At 42.0% G+C, this 22,567-nt stretch overlaps 1 protein-coding gene and 1 long non-coding RNA gene across 3 annotated transcripts in view; one reads left to right on the plus strand and one right to left on the minus strand.

Moving 5' to 3' along the window:
* The first annotated feature begins 10 nt into the window (after nucleotides 1-10).
* Nucleotides 11-21,908, plus strand: LOC143830391 (uncharacterized). The gene is made up of 4 exons (XR_013228437.1): nucleotides 11-281; nucleotides 556-632; nucleotides 1,143-1,240; nucleotides 21,762-21,908. It is a non-coding gene; the product is annotated as an uncharacterized LOC143830391 (long non-coding RNA).
* CHP1 (calcineurin like EF-hand protein 1) overlaps nucleotides 11,574-22,567 on the minus strand; it is a 34,647-nt gene continuing 23,653 nt past the window's right edge. For both annotated transcript variants that reach the window (XM_077322851.1, XM_077322850.1), the window contains 3 exons: nucleotides 18,393-18,454; nucleotides 13,602-13,724; nucleotides 11,574-13,122 (listed from right to left, as the gene is read on the minus strand). In XM_077322851.1, the coding sequence (XP_077178966.1) occupies nucleotides 13,069-13,122; nucleotides 13,602-13,724; nucleotides 18,393-18,454 (239 nt within the window). In that variant the 3' untranslated portion in view covers nucleotides 11,574-13,068. The remainder of the gene's footprint in view (nucleotides 13,123-13,601; nucleotides 13,725-18,392; nucleotides 18,455-22,567) is intronic.

The raw sequence follows: 22,567 nt of genomic DNA on the forward strand, positions 1-22,567 counted from the left end.
CCTCCCGAACGGTCCGCCTGATTGGCTAAGAGTGAGACCTCTATTTGAGAAGAGATTGGCTACTCTTAAGAGCCTAACCGCCTACCCTTTCGCTCCGTGGGGCTGGTGGGATAGAAGTTACGGGGGTCGGCATAAACGGCCATTCTGGGCGCCCCCTGCAGGAAACACGCTAGCGGTGCAAATGCGGGTTGTGTCAGGAAAGAGCTGATTCTGCACGCCAGAGGTTACAGAAGGGCCACTCATTCGTAGGATCTTATGGAAGGGGTCAGGCCTAATCGAAGGTATTTTTAATAGAGCTTTCCTTGGCAATTCTACACTGGGACTGTAGCAAAAAAACCCAGAAATCCAGTGGCATTTCCCCCCGCTTTTGTTTTAATCAGAACGAATTTTAATTAAGACAATTTAAAAAAATAGATGAGATGAAAATTGAGAAGCTTACAGTACAGAAAGACTTGGTTTGAATTTCATAAACCTTTCAGGCATCTCTGTATAAGTTACTGGAATAAGATCTTACCAAAAAACAAACCTAAAATATAGTCAACCTTTTTCACTAAGACGTCTAGGTGAATTACAAAATATGAAGAAAAAATCAGACCACAAAGATCTCTTATAAAAGAAAAAGCAATGCTTGGGTGAGTATTACTTACAGAATTGAAAATTATGAGTCAAATTTCAGCCTCTCATGAAGTATACAGATTCTCAATAACTAATAAAGAAGCATTAAATTATCTGACATCTGTAAAGGCATACTGGCATATGCAATGTTAAAAATAGCCAAGTGAATTTCCTGAAAAATGGATCATACTGAGCTGATATTAGGGACATCCAAATCTCTGTTAAAGCCAGAATGACAGATGGTGTTTAATAGTTTGATGAGTTCTAAATCAACAGTTTTGCATTACCTTTGACTTTCAGAACTGCAGCAGTGTAACAACCTCACAACATTATGTGGGAAATGGTTTCTTCTCTCTAGAATCTGAAAAAGTGAGCTCTGACTCATAAAGTTCATGCTGGAATAAATGTTAGTCTTGAAGGTGCCACAGGCATCTGTTTTATACCAGCTTTAGTTTTTTGTCTCCTGGTGGCAGCTGCTTTTTTTGGATAATGAGCAGAATATATAATGTTACTTTTATCTTCTTTAGGCTTTCTTCAAAGCAACAGGCTGGCTCTTCATGGAAACAGAATGCTGGGTTTCAGAACATTATAAGGAGCATGGGGATCCGCTCTGCATTTATGAAAGGTTCATTCTATCTTATATGACAAAAATAGAGTCCAATGGAATATTTAAGACCAACAAAGATTTATTCAAGGCGTGAGCTTTTGTGTGCATTCACTCTTCCTCAGACACATGCACTTGAAAGCTCACGCCTTGAATAATCTTTATTAGTCTTAAAGGTGCTATTGGACGCTTATTATTATTGTGCTACTTCAGACCAACACAGCTACCTACTTGAATCTATCCTTACATAACAAAAGAATGTTACTGCTAGTGCGACAGCTATAGAGATCGCCCAACTCATTCAGCCTGCCTTGTAGCTCTGACCTTGTAGACGTCAGGACCAAAAGGATTAACTGTAAGCTGGAGATGATGTGAAAAGTGGGACCCTTTCAAATAGAAATACAGAAGGAACCCTGACCTGGATCTTAACCACAGGTATTTGGATGTCTGTGGGTTTCAGAAGAGGAAGTTGGTTGCAATCGTCAGCACAACTAGCATAGAGTGGCAGGAGACAGATGGTCCCAGAGGAGGTGAAGACACTCAACCCAAAGTGCTGATGTAGCCTATAATTCCAGGAAAATAAATGTGTAATTTGTACTGCAAAGAATATAAAAAGGCTGAGAGCAGAACTAGGAGGCAGAGTCCTGAATATCTTTCAACTCTCCAATTCAACCCACCACAGCTGAAACAGAAGCCAGCCTTTGGTATGTGAGCATGTGGCACATTGGGTGATTGATGAAACGGTGAGGTGGAAACCTTGATAATATGGTTCAGTAAACACAGCATTTGTATTGATGATTCATCTATATCTTTCAGTGTCTCCTCTATTATTGGTTGGGGTGAGAGAAGGGATATTTTATTTGGCTCAGCCAAGCAGCCACCCAGCCTCACTCAAGCAGGACCTGAGTGCAATTCATTTATTTATAATTTGATTTGTATACTTCCCCTCTTGGACTGGATGACTCGGGATGAAGAATAAAATATATAATGCCTGAACAGTAATTTATATATATATATATTATATATTTATATATATAATAAAAACAGTTCATAATTAATTTTAAATTAATTTTAAAAGTGTTATTTTTTGCCAGTCTAATTGGTCTTAAATTGTTAACTTAAATAACAGAGAATCAGGCTGGTGGAATTGGGGAGGTTGGGGAGCAAGAGGAGGAAGGGCTTGTAAATGTAGTTCTGCTTCTGGTTGGCCTGAAGTTCAACTGTAGGCCCAGTAGAAAAATTCTGTCAGGGCCCTGATGTTCTTGTGGAGCTCATTCCACCAGGCAGGAACCAGGGCAAAAAAGGCCCTGGCTCTGGTTGAGGCTGAATGTATTTCTTTCTTTTGCCACTTCAGACTGACACCTGAATGCTGAAACATGAAAAGCATGCAAATGCATATTGGAAAATACACTGAATTTAAATTTCTTTTAACAGTTATTATAAGTAGGAGAGATTTTGAAAGACTATGGTCTACTGCATTTACTTGGGAGTAAGCCATATAAAGGATGCTTGGATTTGGAACATCTGTACCAAGATGGAATCACATTAAAGGATGGACTAGATCAGTGGTTCACAACCACTGTAATGATGGCACCCCAACTGTAGAAGTGTGCGGCCGCACATGCACACGACGATCTGGAGGAGGCCAATGCCATGGCTCCACTACCACCAGCCAACGCCATTAAGTCTATATTCCTGCTTGCTTTGTGAAGCCAAGAAGTGTGCAGAAATAGAATTTGCCCTCAGGTGACAGGAGGGGAACGCCCAGTGGTCTTACCTGTGAGGGGCCATTCTCCCCAGAGGTATAGGAAGACATCTTGGGTTGTTCCATTCTCCAGTTCAGGGAGGCAGGCTCACTTTTCCCCCCTCCTTCTTCCTGAGTGGGCGTGCCTCTCTGCTCCAATTCGAGGCTTCCACCACTAGATCACAGTATTCGCCCCTCAGATCATCACCCTAAGGTCAAGTGAAAAATAGGAAAGGGATCAGAAAACAGTAAAAGGTGCTAACAGGCCAACAGTAATTGAAAGAATAACAACTTGCAACTTCTAGGGGGGGATGAAGATGTCTTCCTATACCTCTGGGGAGAATGACCCCTCACAGGTAAGAACACTGGTTGTTCTCCCCCAGAGGCGGAAGACATCTTGGAACCTCCCCGAGCAGTGTCCCCAGGGTGGGAAGTTGCTCACGATGAAATGACCTCCTGTAGAACCGCTTGCCCAAAGACGGAGTCAGTGGAACCAAAACGGTCTATCTTGTAGTGTCTTGTAAAAGTGGAAACCGAAGACCAAGTGGCAGCCTTGCAGATTTCTTCCACTGGCACATGATTAAGAGATGCTGCCGTAGTTGCTGCACTGTGCACCGAGTGCGCCACTATTCCTTCCGGAACTTGGACTCTCGAGGCCTTGTAAGCTTCCACAATGCAGTCATTCAGACACTTGCTGATTGAGGATTTGGACATCCTATTACCCTTGTTTGGATTTGTGATTGATATGAAGATCAGTTCTTTCTAAACCTGGCTGTCCTTATCAAAAATGCCTTCAGAAACCTCCGTATGTCCAAAGTATGCCAAATCTGTTCAAGAGGACGCTTTGGGTCAGGAAAAAAGGATGGTGAATTTCCCGAAGCCTATGAAAGCTAGAGTTGATCTTGGGCACGAAGGCCGGGTCCAGTCGAAGTGTGACCTTATCCCTAAGGAATGTGTACAGTTTTGGATTGGATGAGAGAGCCCCCAACTCTCCAACTCTTCTGGCCGAAGTAACTGCAACCAAGAATAAAACCTTCATCCTAAGTAATGTCAAGCTTATATCAGCTATTGGTTCAAAGGGATCTATGACGTATCAGAGGCCCAAGCACTGAGGCTCCTTTCAGAAACTGGATTACGTGGGGATGATGTAGCTATCTTCCCTGTAATTGTTGGGATGATGGTAGCTATCGCTGCCACCTGTCTCCTCAGCGTAGTTGCCTTGAGACCCTGGTCAGCTCCATCTTGTAGGAAGGCCAAAATATTACCTATGGTTGGTTAGTATAAGGGAACTTTCTTCCTTCTGCACCAGCCCCTGAAGACCCTCCACATATACTCATAGATGCGATTCGTGGATGCCTTCCTCGCCGCCAACATGGTATCGGTCACCTTTGTGTCATATCCCTTCTTCACATAGTGCTGCCTTTCAGCCTCCAAGCAGCTAAGTGGTACTATCCAGGATCCAGATGCCAGATAGGACCCTGCTGCAATAGATCTGGTACTGAAGGAAGGTGAAAGGGATCGGTGATCGCCATCTGCAGAATTGTGGAAAACCAGTCTTCTTGGCCACTCCGGGGCCACCAGTATCAAATCAGCATTGAGTGCCCTTATCTTTTGTAGAAGCCGTAGAATTATTGGGACAGGTGGGAATGCGCGTAGAAGCCCCTCCGGCCAAGGTCTCCATTGCCTCTGCTTGATGATGTAGATAACGGGAGAAGAATCATGGTACCTGATGGTTCAGGTGAGATGCAAAAAGATCCACTACTGGGACTCCGAATCTTTCTGTGATGCTCAGGAACACTGACCTCTTGAGTGACCATTCTGTCTCTGAGAGAGTAGACCTGCTTAGCAAATCTGCTTGACAGTTCTCTACTCCCTGAATGTGTTTCACCCGTAGAGATAACAGATGACATTCCGCAAAGCGAAGAACCTTCAGCGCCTCTTTGTGTATCTGGAAGGACCGAGAGCCCCCCTGGTGGTTTATATATGCACGCGTGGCTATGTTGTCCGTCCTTATTAAGACGGTCTTGTTCAGCAGAGATAACTTCAACTTCGAGAGAGTTAAGAACACTGCCCTCATCTCCAAAACATTTATGGGAGATGACTCTCGTGGGGTGACCAACGCCCTTGAATCAGGTCGGTCCTGGATGTGGCGCCCCATCCAGTTAGGCTTGCATCCCTGAAGATTTCCTCTTCCTTCAGAAGAATAAACTTCTTTCCTTTGGAAAGGTTGTCTTTTTGGGTCCACCAATGCAGACTGTCCCAAGCCTGAGAGGGCAACTGTAGCAGGATGTGCTTCTTGTGCATGATGCTCACGTGATGGGGACACAAGAAGACTTGTAGCTCCCTTGAATGAAGCCTGGCCCATTGGACCGTGTCCAGGCAAGAGATGAATAGGCCCATCAGTCTCGCTAGAGTCATGAGTAGGGAACAGACTTCGTTGATGACCTGTGTTGCTAGGTCCTGTATCTTCTGAATTCTCGTTTTGGTAGTGAAGAGTGCTCCTGCTTGCGTGCCTATCAGCACACCTAAATGCTCCATCCTCTGTGAAGGTGACAGAGCTCTTCTGGAAATTGACTATAAACCCAAACTTCTGGAGGGTTTCTACCACCAGGTTGGTATTGGTGATTGCCGCCTCCTATGATGAAGATCTTATCAACAGGTCGCCCAGGTATGGGAGCATATGCACCTTGAGGTTCCTCAGGAGGACTATGGGATTTATGAGGACCTTTGAGAATACTCGGGGAGCCGATGACAGACCGAAAGGTAACGCCCGGAACTGATGTTGGTCTTCTACACAAAACCTGAGAAATTGCTTGTGCAAGTGATTTATAGGCACATGGAGATAAACCTCTTGTAGATCTAACAAAGTGAGGAACTCTCCCTGTTGGATGGCTTCCTTGATCGAGAGAAGGGTCTCCATTCGGAATTTTCTTGTTTTCACCGCTCAATTGAATCACTTCAAGTCTAGTATTGCCCTCCAACCATTGCTCTTTTTTGGAACTGTGAAGAAAATAGAGTAGAGGCCTTTTCCTCACTCATGATTTGGGACCTTTTCTATTGCCCTTATTTGCAACAGGTGGGCAATGGCTTTTAGTGACCTTAACCTTTTTTCTGGATGACTGCTGAGCGGTGAGCGAAGGTAGAGTTCTGGTGGGGGACGTATGAACTCTATTGAATAGCCCTTTGAAGTTACCTCCTTGGCCCAGTTGTCCTGGACATGAGTGGACCACACCTGCGCGAAGCATTGTAGTCTGCCCCCCACCAGAATGTTGGCATAGTCAGTCCATGGACTGTTTAGGATCTCTGTCTTATCAAAGCGCTGGCCTTTGTAACCCTTCTGGCCAAATCCCTCCTGTAGGGTTGATGTGATTGAGACCAGGCTTGCCTTCTATCCTGTCTGTTTCTAGGAAAGGATCCACTGCCCCAAAAGGAATAGTTCGAATACGATGTGTGATCATTCTTCTCCTTTGAGTCAGTTAAGACCTTGTCTAGAGATTCTCCAAATAATTTCACCCCATGAAATTGATAGGCAATGACAATCGCCTCAGGCCTGACATCTGCTTGCCATGCCCTAAGCCAAAGTACCCTGCATGCTGCAGAGGCAGAAGCTATGGTCCGGGCATTAAAAATTGCTGTGTCCAGAGTAGCATCAGTGGCAAGTGACACTCCCTGCAGCATTCTATTGGCTCCCTCGAGAAGGCGCTTATCCTTCTCCCCCAAAAGTTGGACCATCTTCCTAGCCCACACTATCATGGCTCTCATCACAATTGAAGACACTGAAGATGCTTTCAGCGCCATTGCTGCAGCCTCATGGGCTTTGTGTAGAGCAAAATCTGCTTTCTTGTCCATGGGATCCTTTACGGAGCCTTCCCCATCTTCTGAGAGCAGACCAGGTGCTTGTAAGGCCACTACTGCTGTAACCATGACTGGAACCTGCAAAAAAAAAAAACGTTCAGCGTAGTCAGGAAGCGCATACAACTTTTTATAATAAGATGGAATTCCCCAAAAAAATAATCAGAAAGGGAAATATTTTGAGAGTAATCCTCTGGTGGAAAAAACTCTGAATTCCCTAATGGTCTTTCTGGTCTGCTAGGCCCTTCCTCTGGGTCCTCCAGAGGGTTTGGCTTTAAATCAAGGGCAGCTAATGTCTTATCTAACAGGGAAGAATAATCTTCCAACTTAAAGAAACATTTTGAAGGTTCTGGGAGTTCAAAATCAACCTCCAATTCTTCAACAGTAAGGAAAGCCGTTCCCTGTCTAGGATTAGCCTTAGAATCTGAATCAGAGGAGTGCTGTGAGACCATGTCTTGGGGATAGCTCCTCTTCCTTGCTGCCTTAGTGGGCCATGAGCGCCTGGGGTGAGATCTGAGTCATAACCCCTGGAATGAGGGGGGAGAGGGAGAAGAATCCGAATTCCCCTTACCCCTATTTCCCAGAGCCCTCCATATGGGACGGAGTTGACTGGAAATGGATTGGTTAATGGCCTCTAGCAAGGCAGTTGGTAAAAAACTTTTGCCCATCTTTCCATGTCCTGCGCCACTGCACCACAGCCTGTAGGGGTCGTTCTGGCTGTCTGGGAAGCCTGCTGAGGTGCTTCTTTTTTGGTGGGAAAATGACTGTTGCCATTTCCAGCCGCGTTGGGGGGGTGCACTCTGCCGCAGCCGATTTTCTAAGTGCTCTTTGAAGCGCAGTCCGGCTCCCCCGCTCCGACCAGACGCGGGACGGCCTTCCCCAGGTGCGCCCGCCGGCCACGGGAGCTGAATGGTCGCAGTGTGTCCCTCATTTCCTTCCAGCACATGTGCTGCAACATCCTCTTCAGAAAGAAATTTCTCCTCCCTTCTGGTTGCCATGCCTTCTTCTTATAACGGTACAGCCGTCCAGGCACAGTCAGGGTGGGTGGGAGTCCCAAATGGCTCGTAAAAAGCCACTGCCTCACCTAAAGCCTCTGATGGCTTAAAGGCTCCCAACCACCCAAAGTGCAAGAAGAAGGCAAGAAGGAAGTATTTAGAGAGATTTAGGTGAAGAACTAGAAGAAATAAGTAAGTTTTAGGTAAGAATAAAGTAAAAAGCTTTTATAATAAGGCCTGCTAGAAGAACGTGCTCTCCCTGATCAAGAGGCAGGAAAGAACTGGAGCAGAGAGGCACGTCCACTCATGAAGAAGGAGGGGGGGAAAAGTGAGCCTGCTTCCCTGAACCGGAGAATGGAACAACCCAAGATGTCTTCTGCCTCTGGGGGAGAACTCAAAATCCTGCTCTTTCACTTTATACAAGGTCCCTAATTTCCTAGAGAAGGCCACAGTGGTACCCTTTACCCAAAGTGAGATAATCACATTCTGATTCCTCTTAATAAAAGAAAGTGTCAGAGGTCCCAATCCCAGACTATACAAGATGTCCATACTTGAGTCATCTGATTGTGAGTCAGATGACAGGTAGTCCAGTTTTTTTTTTAATTAGAAGTTTTATTTTAAGAGAATACATTGCATACTACAAAACTATTATTTCTTAAAGACATCAAACTATTTCATGATACAAAACAGAAGAAAAAATTCTAGAAAACAGCTTTTAGAAAGAAAAGGGGGGGGGCATAATATTACAATGTCCATTTTATGTCAGTTACCTCATTCCATTGATTTTATTGATCTATATAGTTTAGAATAGGACTCCATTTTCTTCTGAAATCTGATGTTAGTCTGTTGCACATCAAATATATAAGTTTTCCCATTGTCACATATTCAGCCATCTTGTTTGATCAGTCCATAAGATGTGGTGTTTCCTTCTTCCATTTTGATGCACATAGAATCCTTGCAGCTGTTACCATATACTTAACAAGATTACTATACATACTAAATGTTATCTGGTACTATATTTAATAATATACATTTTAATCTAACAGAAATTTGATTTTCAGTATCTTTTGCATAGTCTATTTCCTTGTTTTTGACAAGATCACAAGATATGGTAAACTGATGCATTTATATCCTGACATTTCCAGTGTATCTCATTCTAATTCTTAGTTGCTCTTGCAATGTCTTTAGGACCAATGTATCATCTAAAAACATTTTATACCAATTTGAAAAACATTTTACTTTCAGTAAATTTCTCATTAATCCATATTTATATTTTATGAAAAATTCTGAGCCCATTTAATAATGCAATCTTAAATTTGCAACAATAATTTTTTATACATTTTACCAAACCAGTCTTGTATCACCTGTTATTAATTTTTCATAAGCAATTATTTTTTTAACTGATCATCTTCTAGTAGTTCAGTTTTAGAGATTGCGCCATATGAATAAAGGCAAAAGTCATCCATAGTGGATGTATTGAATAGCTCCTCCACTCCATCATCTAGCAATTCGAATATGGAATGTCTGACTCAATATCAGAGTCTCTGTCCTTAGAATACACAATGTCAGAGGCTATGGGAGGTTCCTCAGCATCAAGTCAACTTTGAAGCACTTCAGAATCGAGTGTTGATGATGTCGAAGTTGGGTATGGCACTGAGGATTCCATCTTCCGATCCAGTTTCGTGGTATCGTCATTGGGATGGACATTCATGATCCATTATTGGAACCATCTCCAAAAACTAATATTTATTTGATGGAGGATCTGAAAGCAACATCACATCATCTTAGAAGTTGGAAGGACATTAAACTCTTGATGTTAATGGGAATCTCAATGCCGGGGGAATTCTCAACAGCGAATTGGTGTTGGGAGGTACATGTGCTTCAGAACTGTGTGGCAATTGGCATTGTGTCCTGGGTCTTGAGGTTTGCTCAGTGGTGATCCTGCCAACATCAATGGCATACAGCAGTGAGGCAGCGATTGTTGGCGATTATCAGTGTGGGTGTGGCACATGGCCTTCTTAGCCTGTTTCTGCGCTGGAATTTTTGCCTCTTAATTTTCAGGGGCAGTATGGACATTGCCCATTTGTTGTTACCACAGTCACCTCAATCTGAGGGGGCTGGAGGTGGTACTGACAAAACAAGGGTATTGGTAGGCTTTTATGAATGGCCCTTTCATCCTCAAGGTTCAGGTGTGCAGCTGCCATTTTCAGTCTAGCCAGTATCCCATCCCTTGTTTTGGGAGTCATCATCCTAGAGGCAGGGTACACATCCCTAATGTGGCCCTCTGCCAGGCATAAGCAGCATGAGGTGTTTTGTGCCATCTTGGCATCACATTCTTAACACTTTTTAAAAGTGCCACCACCCTGTCATATACATTAAACTGAAAGGATGAACCACTAAGCCCAAAGTTATTCAGCAAACTTGACCACAGTGTGAACATTTGAATCTGAGTCCCACTCTAATCCCTACATCAGTTTGACACCTCAGGATAAATTAAAGGAATCAAGAACTACCTACATTTGCCATCCTCTCCATAACATTGTGAGCCATTTGTTTCCATGAGAGAGGCAGCAACCAGTGCATGCAGAAGGAAGTTTTCCAGCCTTTCTCCTTCTTTAACAGTAGCCTTCCCCAACTGCTTTCCAATTTTGCCCTCCACAAATGTGCAGAACTGTACGGGGAGTGCTGCTGTGGGCAAAGGGAACTGACAAAATTCATTTTCAATAAGTGAATAATGAAGTTAGGATTTATGTCAAAATATATGAAATGCGGAAATTCCTGCCTGGCTACCATATTGGATCGGTAAAACCTACACTTCTCAGCCCCTCATAGAAACAAAGTTGGAAGGGGCCTCCAAGGCCATCTAGCCCAACCATCTGAACAATGCAGGAAATTCACACCTACCTGTCCAACAACAGGTGACTCCAATTCCAGGCTTACATGATGCCCACAAGAAAACCAGAATCCTTGGCCAGTATGGCCTGGAGGAAATTTACCTCATGACCTCCAAGCGGCAATTCCAATGGCATTTTCCTGGACATATAAGAATGGGCGACAAGAGCCAAGCACCGATACAACCCTTCCTGTCTACCCACTCACAAACTGCCTAAATGTACGGAATCTGAAGGAGAACCCCCCACTTCCCAAAGGAGCCTGTTCCACAGAGGAACTACTCTGTCCAGAATTTCTTCTGGATATTTAGCTGAAAATTCTTTTAATTTCAATCCACTGGTCTGACTCTTTGGGGCAATAGAAAGTAACTCTGCTCCATCCTGTATATGACATCCTTTCAAGTACTTGAAGATGACTATTATTATTTTTTTTTATTATATTTATATTTATACCCCGCCTCCCCCGAAGGCTCGAGGCGGCTATCATATCACCGTAGTAGTCTACTCCCCAGGCTAAACATACCAAGCTTCCTCCACCTTCCCTTGTATGCCTTGGTTTTCTCCTCACCATCTTTGTTGTCCTCCTCTCAACACACTGTCTGTCTACATCCTGCATTTGTGATGCCCAAAACTGCACAGTACTCCAAGTGAGGTCTAACCATAACAAACAGTACCATCCCCTCGGATTTTCAATCCTTTGCTCTGAATGATTTCCCTCTTTTCAACAAATGTGTTTTAAGGCACTGAGTAATAAATACAGATTGTATCATAAATATCAACTTACTGGATGAGAAAGTAAAACCATATAATTGTTGGATTTAGCTGTTGGACCTTACATTATTAAAGCTCCTTTAGTTGCAGAAAGGCAGACATTATGTTGAAGGATTTTATTCATGGATTGTTGATTAATACAATAGATGTGACAAAGGCACAACTGTGGATTACAGCTATAGAACCAAATGGAAAAGGTGCTTCTTTGAGAATAAGCTATTTAAGCCTAAACATCTAACATAAAGTTGTGACTGTTACATTCCTTCTTTTTATAAACTTTCTGTAACATCACGATCAAAATCCTAAAGTGTTTATGTTATAGAGATCAATCTTCAATTTTGCTCTCAGGCTTTTCCAACTATGTTTTGGTCAAGAAAAAATCTACAGGTTTTTGAAGTGAAAAAGTTATGTGCAATGCTGAAAGATCATTAAATAGTACAGGACAGAAGTAAACCAGATAAAATGCATCCAATACTTACAGAAATGCTGACACATGAAAGTAGTGGGGGAGGGCAGGAGCATCTGAACACTGATTTAGTAAAAGTATTTTGTGCATTCTGAAAGTCAACACTGCCAATTCTAGTTGCATCAATGAAAAGTTAGCATTTTGATAATTAGCAAAATGGCATTGCCTGCTGAACCATAAAGGCAATCCAGTCTGAAAAAATTCAAAATATCCTCGGATTTCTTCTCAAGCTTTTACTGCTCTGGAGTTGTATCAAAATTTATTGTAGCAACGCTGACTAATTTGTGTGTGCTTGAAGAATCTGAGTCATGTGCTCAGCAATTTCCTAAAAATATTAGTGTTCCCATCTCATGAAAAAGGCATGTAACCTCTTTCCAGTCTTCCAGCCTGGGCTGTGAGAATACCTCTCAGAGCCAAAAATCTAAATGGGCTACTGTGGCATGATTAATATGCAAATAGGACTTTCATCACAGCTGTGCAATAAACAAATATGTTGAAAACACTGGGGAAAAATCAAAAATGGGGGGAGGATTAGTGAGGAAGTTTTTCTATTATTAAAGAGAAAAACAGACTACGAAACCATATAATGAAACTCTCCAGTTACTGCATAATCAGAATTGTAGATGGCAGATTTGTAGATGTCCTAAATCTTATTTTACATGTATGGGAAATTTCCCCCAAGCCTTTGTCCTGAAAACAAAACCATCAGTCTTGGATTACTATCGCAAAATTCAGAAGGAATGAAAAACAGAACAGAATATACTACTATGGAATCAAACAGATTTATATTGTACATTACTTCAAATAGCTCTTCACTGGAATTTGCCCTCTTGTTTTTCCAATTCAAAGTTCATAAGATGATAGAAGGCTACAGTACATGGGAAGAACACATTTCTAATCATGAAATAATGCAAAGAGTTGTGAAGAGGCCATTTCACTGCTCCATTCCAGACTGCATTGCAGCCACGTCCTTTTGTTCTGATGCAGAAGGAATGTTCACATTGATGGAACAAACTGAGAAGGATTTAGAGATGTACCTCACATGTACCAGTAGCAATGCTTAGGAGAAAGAAGGATAAAATAAACTCTATTCCTTAATTATCAGGATAACAAGGAAGGGACCTGATCCATCAGTGAAGAAATCGAATGCTCATTTTTTGCTCTACATCCACCTTCTCCAAAACCTGCAGAAAAACAAAATTGTTAGTTTGTTATAGGATTCTCACTCTCTCTCAGTATTAAAAAGATGGATTTTTTATTTCTGTGCTAGATAGTCATCTTTCATACTGAAAAACATTTTTGCCCTCCAGAATCCATTTTTAAATCAATCTAGAGTTTATCAACTAATAACATCTGAACTTAGGAACACTTGAGAAACAATTTACATGTTAGAAACATTGCCACTTTAACTGTGAAATGCTAAATTCTGCTTATCTTCCAATGTATAATATGGACACTAAAGAACAAAAAAATAAGCAGGAATAATTTAAGCTATCAAATATAATTTTCTTTTGACAGAACAAGGGGCTCATCTCTGTTCATTTTTGTCTAGACGAGGAAAGGAACAGTATGGTTTTAGGCCTATTGATCTCTGTGCAAATCAGATCAGAAAAGCCTAGTACTCTAGTAACCAGGACTCCCATAATGAAAACGGTTTCCTTACCTTAACGAACTCTGTAAAAGAGATTGCACTATCGCCATCTTGATCAGCCTCCTGAATAGTTCTGTCAGCAATGCTACCCAGCTGTTCATCAGAGATGTTTACACCAACCATCATCCGCAGCACCTGCAAGTTAGAAAGTTTTTTTTTAAAGTTTATTATTTATTATTATATGAAGCATTTACAGAAAAGTAAAAGAGAAAAAAGCGACCAGCTGATATGGTTTGCCATCCTCTTTTAACATACATATTCAGTTCCCATCACATATTAATCCTAATCTAGAAGTTTTTACCATCTTTCTTAGCGAAATGATTGTTAATACATATGAGAGTATGATCTGTTATAAGAATATATTCTATTATTATCTTAAGTGATAAAAGGTCTGTCCCCTTCATATATTGGCCCTGACCTAAGAGTTACTGCTGCTGTCTTGTTAATACATATGAAGTATAGTTTGCCATCCTCTTTTAACATACATATTCAGTTCCCATCACATATTAATCCTAATCTAGAAGTTTTTACCATCTTTCTTAGCGAAATGATTGTTAATACATATGAGAGTATGATCTGTTATAAGAATATATTCTATTATTATCTTAAGTGATAAAAGGTCTGTCCCCTTCATATATTGGCCCTGACCTAAGAGTTACTGCTGCTGTCTTGTTAATACATATGAAGTATAGTTTGCCATCCTCTTTTAGCATACATATTGGCATACATATTCAGTTCCCATCACATATTGATCCTGATCTAGAAGTTATTACCATCTTTCTTAGCAGAGTAATTGTTGATACATATGAGAGTATAATCTATTATAAGAATATATTCTATTATTGTCTTAGATAATATAAAGTCAGTTCCCTTCATATATTGGTCCTGACCTAAAAGTTACTGCTGCTGTCTTTCCCACAGGAAACCAGGAGAATGCTCCACTGTTCATCACATCCTTCAGGTGGCCGCAGAAAATGAAATTGTATTTTTTTCCATAGTAACGCCTGATGATTACTACATAGAGTGTTTCTGGTTGTCCTTCTGTCAGGGCCAAAGAAGTCTCTTGCTTGATTCTTGCTTGCAGTCGCCTTTAAGTAGGCTCTGTATACTTTATCAATCCGGATCTCTTCCTCTGGTCGCACAGAGATATCTCCTGATAGCTTCCTGCGTGCTGTCACCTTTGAATAGACTATTTATTTTGTTGATCCAAATCACTTCCTGCTCTAAATAGACTTCCAGGTTTTCGGTGCTTTCCTTCCTTAAATCTGTTTTCCCAAGTTCTTCCAAGGTGCTTTTGATTTTTACGTCCTTAGCTCTCTCCCCCTCCTGTTGATTAACTTCCAGACATTGAATTCTCGTTTGAAGTATTGTTGGCTGAGTTGTGTTTTCATCAGCTGTTTTTTCCAAACCGTCGGTTCTGTCTAAAAGCTCTTTCTTAGTCTTTCGGATTTCCTTTTCCACCTTATTGACTGCTTTCAGTATCTTTGAGTTCCCTTCACATAACAGATGGAAAAGCTGTGCCTTAGTTAATTTTTCCATAGTTCTAGGCAGTCACAAACTATAAACAGAAAGTCTCGTGAGGTCTCGCGGGAGCACGAGCGATCCAAAATTATCAGTTTGTCGATCTCCGTATCAAGTCAGCGTCCCCCACTGAACTCTCTCCAACAAAACTTTAAAGTCTCTCTTTTCTTTGAGGTCTCTCTTTGTTTGATTAGTGAGTATAATTAGCTGGGAGCCTCCTACTTGACGAAAAAATTCACTTGTAAATTGGTTGAGGAGGGGGGGAAGAGCTTGTGGGGAAAGAAAAGGAAAAGCCAGAAAACTCAGTCTTTACTGTTGTAGACTTCGGCTCCTGTCAGTCTGGTAAAAGATTATCTGGGAAGAATGTAGGGTCAGCTGGTCGTTTCAGGCTTAGAAAGTTATTTACGACAAGGGCGCCATCATGACCTTGAGCACATGCTGCGGCGATCCGGAGAACTCAGTCTCCACGGATCTGTAGGACCCTCAGGATGCCGTTCCCGGTTCCTGGGGCGACCGGCGAGCAAGATTTGCGTATCTGCTCAGGTCTGCCAGGTGCAGTTGCTCCTGACCCTCAGCATGGCTTAAGAGCCGGACAGAAGCCCAGCTAGTACGGCGCCATCTTCAGTCGTTCTCCCAGAAAGTTTTTTCTTATATTCAAATAAAAGTACTGTAGGAAATTCACGTAAATGCCAATCTACCAAATTCACGTAAATGCCAATCTACCAAGTGACACACAGAAAGATCCTTCCCAGAAAGTGTTTTTCCCCCATGTCCAGTTTTTCAGGAAAATATAAAACCATGCAGCTTTTCTGTCTCTAAACAAAGAGGTCTCTACACTATTACTGCTAATCACATTTGTTTTAATCTCAATAAATTTATCTCTTTCCCCTTGTAAAGCCATCTAAGCCTGTGGGCCCTCATCCCATCTTGCGCCAATGAGTTCCAAACGTCAACTATCCATTTTGTGAAGCAGTATTTCCCTTTGTCTCTCTTGAATACTGTCACTTTCATTCTGTTACCCTAAGCACTAGTATTAAGGAACAAATTCTAAACAACTTAAAGGTTCAAAGGTTTATGCCAGTCCAGAATTAGGCCTGAAAATAGAATTGCAAAGTAATCTGTAAAATTTGCATTATGTGTTCTGCATGGTAAATTCCAGTGAGAACTCTTATAGCTGCTTTGGACTACTTGGCATTTCCAAATGTTTTTCAAAGGCAGTCTCATATACATGTTAAAGAAATGCAATTGGGATAGTTACCATATGGGTACTCAGAGACTGTGACCCTCATCCTTTGTAGGAATCCAGTTCAAATTGGGTTTAAGCCTAACAGTAACCCATTGTGCAGAAGAAGCTGTCCCCAGGATCTGCATGCACTGTGGAGGTTTTTTGCCATGGCACACAGACCTGAGATGATCAGCTGAATTATTAGTGGTTGTTAATTTGAGCCCTGACAATCAGCCTGGTGGAAAGTTCCATCTTACAGGCCACACAGAATTGATTCAGGTCCAACAGGACCCTGACCTCCTTTGGAAATGCATTCTACCAGGCTGGGGCCAGGACCAATTTCACCTCCTTTGGGCCAGGGATCCTGAGCAGATGTTAATGTTCTTGGAGGAAAATAAGGGAAGAGAAAACTCTGTAGATATGATGGTCCCAGACAGTTTAGGGCTTTGAAGGTTAGCACAAAACCTTGAACCTGATTCAGTCTCCAATCTGGAGCCACTACAACTGGGAGAGTACTGGTGTCTATGTACCCTCCACTGAGTCCCTTGTCAAGACTCAGGCTGCTGCATTTTGGACTAGCTGAAGTTTCTGGAACAGTCTCAAGGGCAGCCCTGCATAGAGTGAGTTGCAGAAGTCTAATCTAGAGTTGACTATCACATGGATCACTCTGGCTAGGTCTGGCTCTGAGAGATAAGGTGCAAGCCTGGTGCATATGAAAGTAGTGTTTATGGCCCATCAAAGCCTGACGCATGCATATCTGAAGGACCATCCTGCTCCTTTATGGTCCTGTGCAGCAACTATAGTTTTTAGGCTTGAATGAATAAAGACAAAGCAGATGGCAAACCCACAACTACCCTTACACCCAAGAAGACATTTTCGGTTTTATTTGGCATATCTCAATAACGGTTATTGTACCTCTTCCCTGGTTTGGTGTTGTATGTTTACTTTTTTATAGAATTAATTAATAATTGAAAATGTTGTTTTTAATTGTTCACGTTTCATGCTGGATACCTTGGGGATCCTGATCAGGAGGAAAGGGAATATTAAAATGGTTTAAATAAGAACTGCTTCTTCATGCAACTTTTATTGTTTTTATTTATACTTGCAGTTTCAATTGCTGAGTCTAAATCAGATATTTTTAATAAGGGATTATTAAATCACTTTAATTTAATTAAAGTTAATTAACGTTAAAGTTAATTAAAATTAATTAACTGATCTCCTCTTTGAAGGTTAGCACAAAACCTTGAACCTGATTCAATCTGGAGCCACTGCAATCTGGGAGAGTACTGGTGTCTATGTGCCCTCCACTGAGTCCCTTGTCAAGACTCAGGCTGCTGCATTTTGGACTAGCTGAAGTTTCTGGAACAGTCTCAAGGGAAGCCCTGCATAGAGTGAGTTGCAGAAGTCTAATCTAGAGTTGACTATCACATGGGTGATTATACATTCTAGTATAATGATCCCCAACCTGTGGGCTGCGGACCACATGTGGTCCGACTAACTGGAGGTGGGCCCCGAAGGACGCCTTCTCCCCCCCCCCCCCCCGGCCCTTTACAACACACTTCGGGTGTCATTGTCTCCCATCACTCCCAGATAGGACTATCTTGTTGCAGAGAAACAAGCTCAGGGTTCCCATTGATTTGTCATTGTCATGAGTTAAAATTTCCATGAAAATAAAATGTTCCTTATGTTTATTGTTGTGGCGTGTCTGTATCTTATTTTGAAGGGATGTTTAAACATTACCATAGCGATCAGAGAGCGTTAGGGCAGTGGTTGAGAGTAGAGGAGTAAACTACCCCCCCAACGGGCCTCAGTAAAAGGAGTTGAGTGGCCCCCGGTGATAAAAAGGTTGGGGACCACTGTTCTAGTACTTAACAGGTTCCTTATCACTAGAAACATCACTGTTCGCACAGTGTAAAAATGATGCCAGGAAAAAGGTAACATTTCTTTTCTGCCATATGTACACCCTTATGAGACATGTTTCGATTCTTAATTTTCAAACACATAATAAACCTGCAGTGATATGCAACTGGATTACAGGCTGTGCAAGATAAACATACCTGAAGAAGCTCTTCACGGGAGATCTTGTCATCTTTATCCAGGTCATATAGTTGAAAAGCAACTACAGAGAATTAAAATGATTTATTTACTCATTTTTAATTTATTATATTTGTATACCGCCCTACCCCGAAGTTCAGGGCAGTTCACATGGAATATAAACAATACATAGAATTTTGTTTCTTCATAACATAACATATAAGTGGACTGTAGCAGTAATAACAATAACAATAGCAACTATGACTGAATGTAACAGTCTAATTCATAACAGTTCAACATGTCCATGGTTCACGTGTATGGGTTCTTGAGAGGGAGGTTCAGGGGCCCTGCAGATGTTACTGATTCCAGTCAGCCTCAACCAAATGCCAGGTGGAAGAACCCCCTTTTGCAGGCCCTGCGGAACTGTTTTAGCTCCATCAGGGCCCTAATCTCTTCCAGGAGCTCATTCCACCAGGCAGGGGACAGGACAGAGAAGGCTCTGGCCATGGTTGAGGCCTAGCAGGCTTCTTTTGGACCAGGGATCCTTAACCAGTTGGAGGTGGCAGAGCGTAGAGCTCTTTGAGGGGCATAAGCAGAGAGGCTTACACTGAGCCCTGACCATGTATGGCCTTAAAGGTAATTACCAGAACCTTTAGCCTGATCCGGAATTCGACTGGTAGCCACTGTAGTTGTTACTGTGAGGACCCTGGCCACTCCATTTTGGACCAGATGTAGTTTCTGGATCATGGTTAAGGTCAGGCCTGCATAGAGCAGGTTGCAGAAGTCCAGTCTAGAGGTGACCGTTGGATCTGTGCGGCTAGATGTTCCAAGGCCAATTAGAGCACTAGTAATTAGGCTTGGCAGAGATGGTAAAATGCCAGCTGCGCTACTTATGTGACCTGGGCTTCTATTGTGAGGGAAGCATCGAGGATTATTCCCAGAATCCTGGCGGAGTGAGCCACTGAGAGCTGCACACCATCCAAGATGGGTAGGAGTGCTTCCTTGCATGGGTCCTTCTATTTTTCTCTCTTTAGAGTGCTTGCTTAAAATGTGAGGATGAGCAATGGCTTGTTTGATAATACAAATACTTTCCTTTGAGCTTTACCCACTCTACTGTCAGGTAAAAAAGGGCCTAACTAGTTAAAACTTGACCTTTCCTTTAAGTGATTTATATTATATCACCTACATCAATATACGTACAGAAGAATTTCACTTTTTCACAAATATAGGTATTTCTAGAACATGCAAAAACACTTCCAGAGGGAGACATTGAGTTGGGAGATTTATGAGCAGTGAATAATCTGGAAGCTGCTTCGACATAAATGCTGCTGAATTTACTTACGTTTTTTATTCCTAAATTTAATTGTATGTAAACCGCCATGAGCCATTATGGGAGGGCGGTATAGAAATTTAGATAATAGTAATAACAATAATGATGATTAAACTGAGTACTTCAATTGGATTACCAACTGCAATTCTTGAGGCCAGAATAACCAGTTATTAGGCATCCTACTACCATGCTTAGGCACAAGCCCCATGCACCTTTTGCTGCGTTTTATTGCCACCTCTATTATCAATTGCTAAAAACTGATTTGAGACATCATTCTGGGCTGAGAAGTGGGGTTAAATAAAATGTAGCCCACAGAACACTTGAAGCACGCACTAAATAAGAAATTATTTTAAAATAACAAACCAAACAGTGCAGGATATATCTGGGAGAGTCAGATATTACCTTTAAAATGGTTATTAATTTTGTATTTGTTAAACATCCAGATAAATCTAAGCAACCTGGAAGTATCACTGAAAGTTGATTAATCAATATAGCTAATTCTCAACATGACCTTCTGTGTATACTTATTCTCTCATTCACACCCCCAACCAATCTATATTTTATCAGTCCCCATCTTCAGTGATATATATGTACTTAATATACATCCCTAATTTTATTCATACTGGGGACCCAAAGCAGTTTACATAACTGTCTTCTACATTTTACCTTCACAATAACCCAGGGAGATAGGTTAGGCTAGGAATATGTGATGGGTCCAAGGTCACCCTGGTGAGCTCATTTGGGAGAAGGCTTTTCTGTGCAGGCAATAGAACAACCATTGTACCCTGCCATCCTTATCCTCTAAGATAATGTAGGACATTGTATTGGGTTTTCCCACACTGTTCCTCCAGGAAGGCAGGAATGAACTTCCCACACCACCACCACTTCCTGTCACCTGGCTACTACGCTGTTGATTCAATCTTGGACTAACAAAGCTTAACAGCTACTGTCACGGAACAGTGCTCAGTGAAAACAAACTCTTAAAACAAGGAACAAACTTAGAAGACATTAAAGAACAGGACAGGTAAAAACAACAGACAAAAAATCTTTTTTTCAAAAGGTTCTGGAAGCGATCCTGTACCATGGAGGACCTTGGACATAAATCCTCATGTTCCTTTGGTCCCTTAATTTTCCTGGACTCTTACCTAATCTCATTATTGCTGATCTCCTGTCTTAAATTAAAAGCAGCTATTGCCTTAGCTAACATAAATTGGTAATCTTCCAACTAGAATAGGCAACCAAAAGACTTGAAGTTGAGCCCCCTTCCACCTCGCCATCTAAATCTGAGAGGAATTCTCCTTCCTCTCTGTCTTCTAAATCTTCTTCAGAGGAATACTCTCTGAAGGACTCAGTATGGGCACAATCCTTGCAGCTTTTGCTGGCCACCTAGAGGAACCCTCATCTGGATCCTAACCTTGGGCTGCGTCTTGAGGAGAGGCTGGACACAAGACAGAACTTACCAGGTTGCCTTGGCCCCATTTGTGTTCCCCTGAGTACAGAAATAGGACACATGTTCCTTAATTCTATCATTAAAGAACATGAAAAATTCAGGTAGCATTTGGAACATATGGTTTAAATTACCCTCTCTGTGATTAAATGGCCCCGCAAAGTCAGCGCTGCCTGTCTGAACTTTCTGTGCTGAGGACATCTGGGATGGTTCAGTGTAACCTCCTGCAGTGGCTGGGAAATGGCTGCTGGCCCCGGAGGAGCCTGAGGTCACCGCAGAACTTTCAGTAACTGTCAAGGTATGGCTGCAGCTTCCCGAAGTGACTGAAGCAGCAGCCAAAGAAACCATGGCACGTAGAGTGTGTGTGTGTGTGGGGGGGGGGGATTGTTTCTGCCACCATGGATAACAGAGTGGGAAAACCCAACAAGATGTCCTCTGTTCAGGGGGAGAATTGGACAGTACTAAATGATTCACAAAGTTACTCAGAAAAATTATTAGGGACTGTTGTGTATACTATAGTATATAAACTGCTGAAACTAGGAGTCAATTTTGAAATTTTGAATCTTTTAAAATGTCACGTTAACATGTCATGTTAACACTTCTGCTTTGCTTCAGTCCTTTTTTTAGACTTCTGGTTTAAGATTCTACAACCTATTGCACCGTTTACTGAATGTCCCATCTCTCCATTGTATCGTCTCACTCTGTGTAATCTGCCTTGAGTTCAAGTGAGAAAGGTGGACAAAAAATAATGTAAATGAACATCATGAGGATACTACCTAAAGGTAACAGTAATACAGAGCAGAATTTTACTTTGACAAATCATTTTGAAAAATAAAGTTTCACATTCAATTACAACTCTTACTTTCATAATGCTTATAGCCAGCTCATTCTCCACCCAGTACGATTTGAATAAGGAGAGGAATATACTAAAAGAACAATCCTAAACACGCCTATTCCGAATCCTGCCCGGATCTATTCAGTGGGACCTACTCTCTGGAAAGTGTTCTTCAGATTGCACTACAAAATGCAAAATTACCAAGCAAAATATAAGGTAAAGGTATCCCCTGTGCAAGCACTGAGTCATGTCTGACCCTTGGGGTGACGCCCTCTAGCGTTTTCTTGGCAGACTCAATACAGGGTGGTTTGCCATTCCCTTCTCCAGTCATTACTGTTTTAATGAATACCCCCAGCAGGCTAGGTATTAATTTTATTGACCTCGAAAGGATGGAAGGCTGGAGTCAACCTTGAGCTGGCGGGTGGGATCAAACTCCCAGCCTCATGGTCAGAGCTTCAGACAGCATATTGGCTGCCTTACCACCCTGCACCACAAGAGGCTCTGAATATAAAGCAGAATATTTGTTGTTGTTATGTGCGAAGTCGTGTCCGACCCATCGCGACCCCATGGACAATGATCCTCCAGG

The sequence above is a fragment of the Paroedura picta genome, chromosome 2 (genome assembly GCF_049243985.1).
Source record: "Paroedura picta isolate Pp20150507F chromosome 2, Ppicta_v3.0, whole genome shotgun sequence".
NCBI classification, from domain to species: domain Eukaryota; kingdom Metazoa; phylum Chordata; class Lepidosauria; order Squamata; family Gekkonidae; genus Paroedura; species Paroedura picta.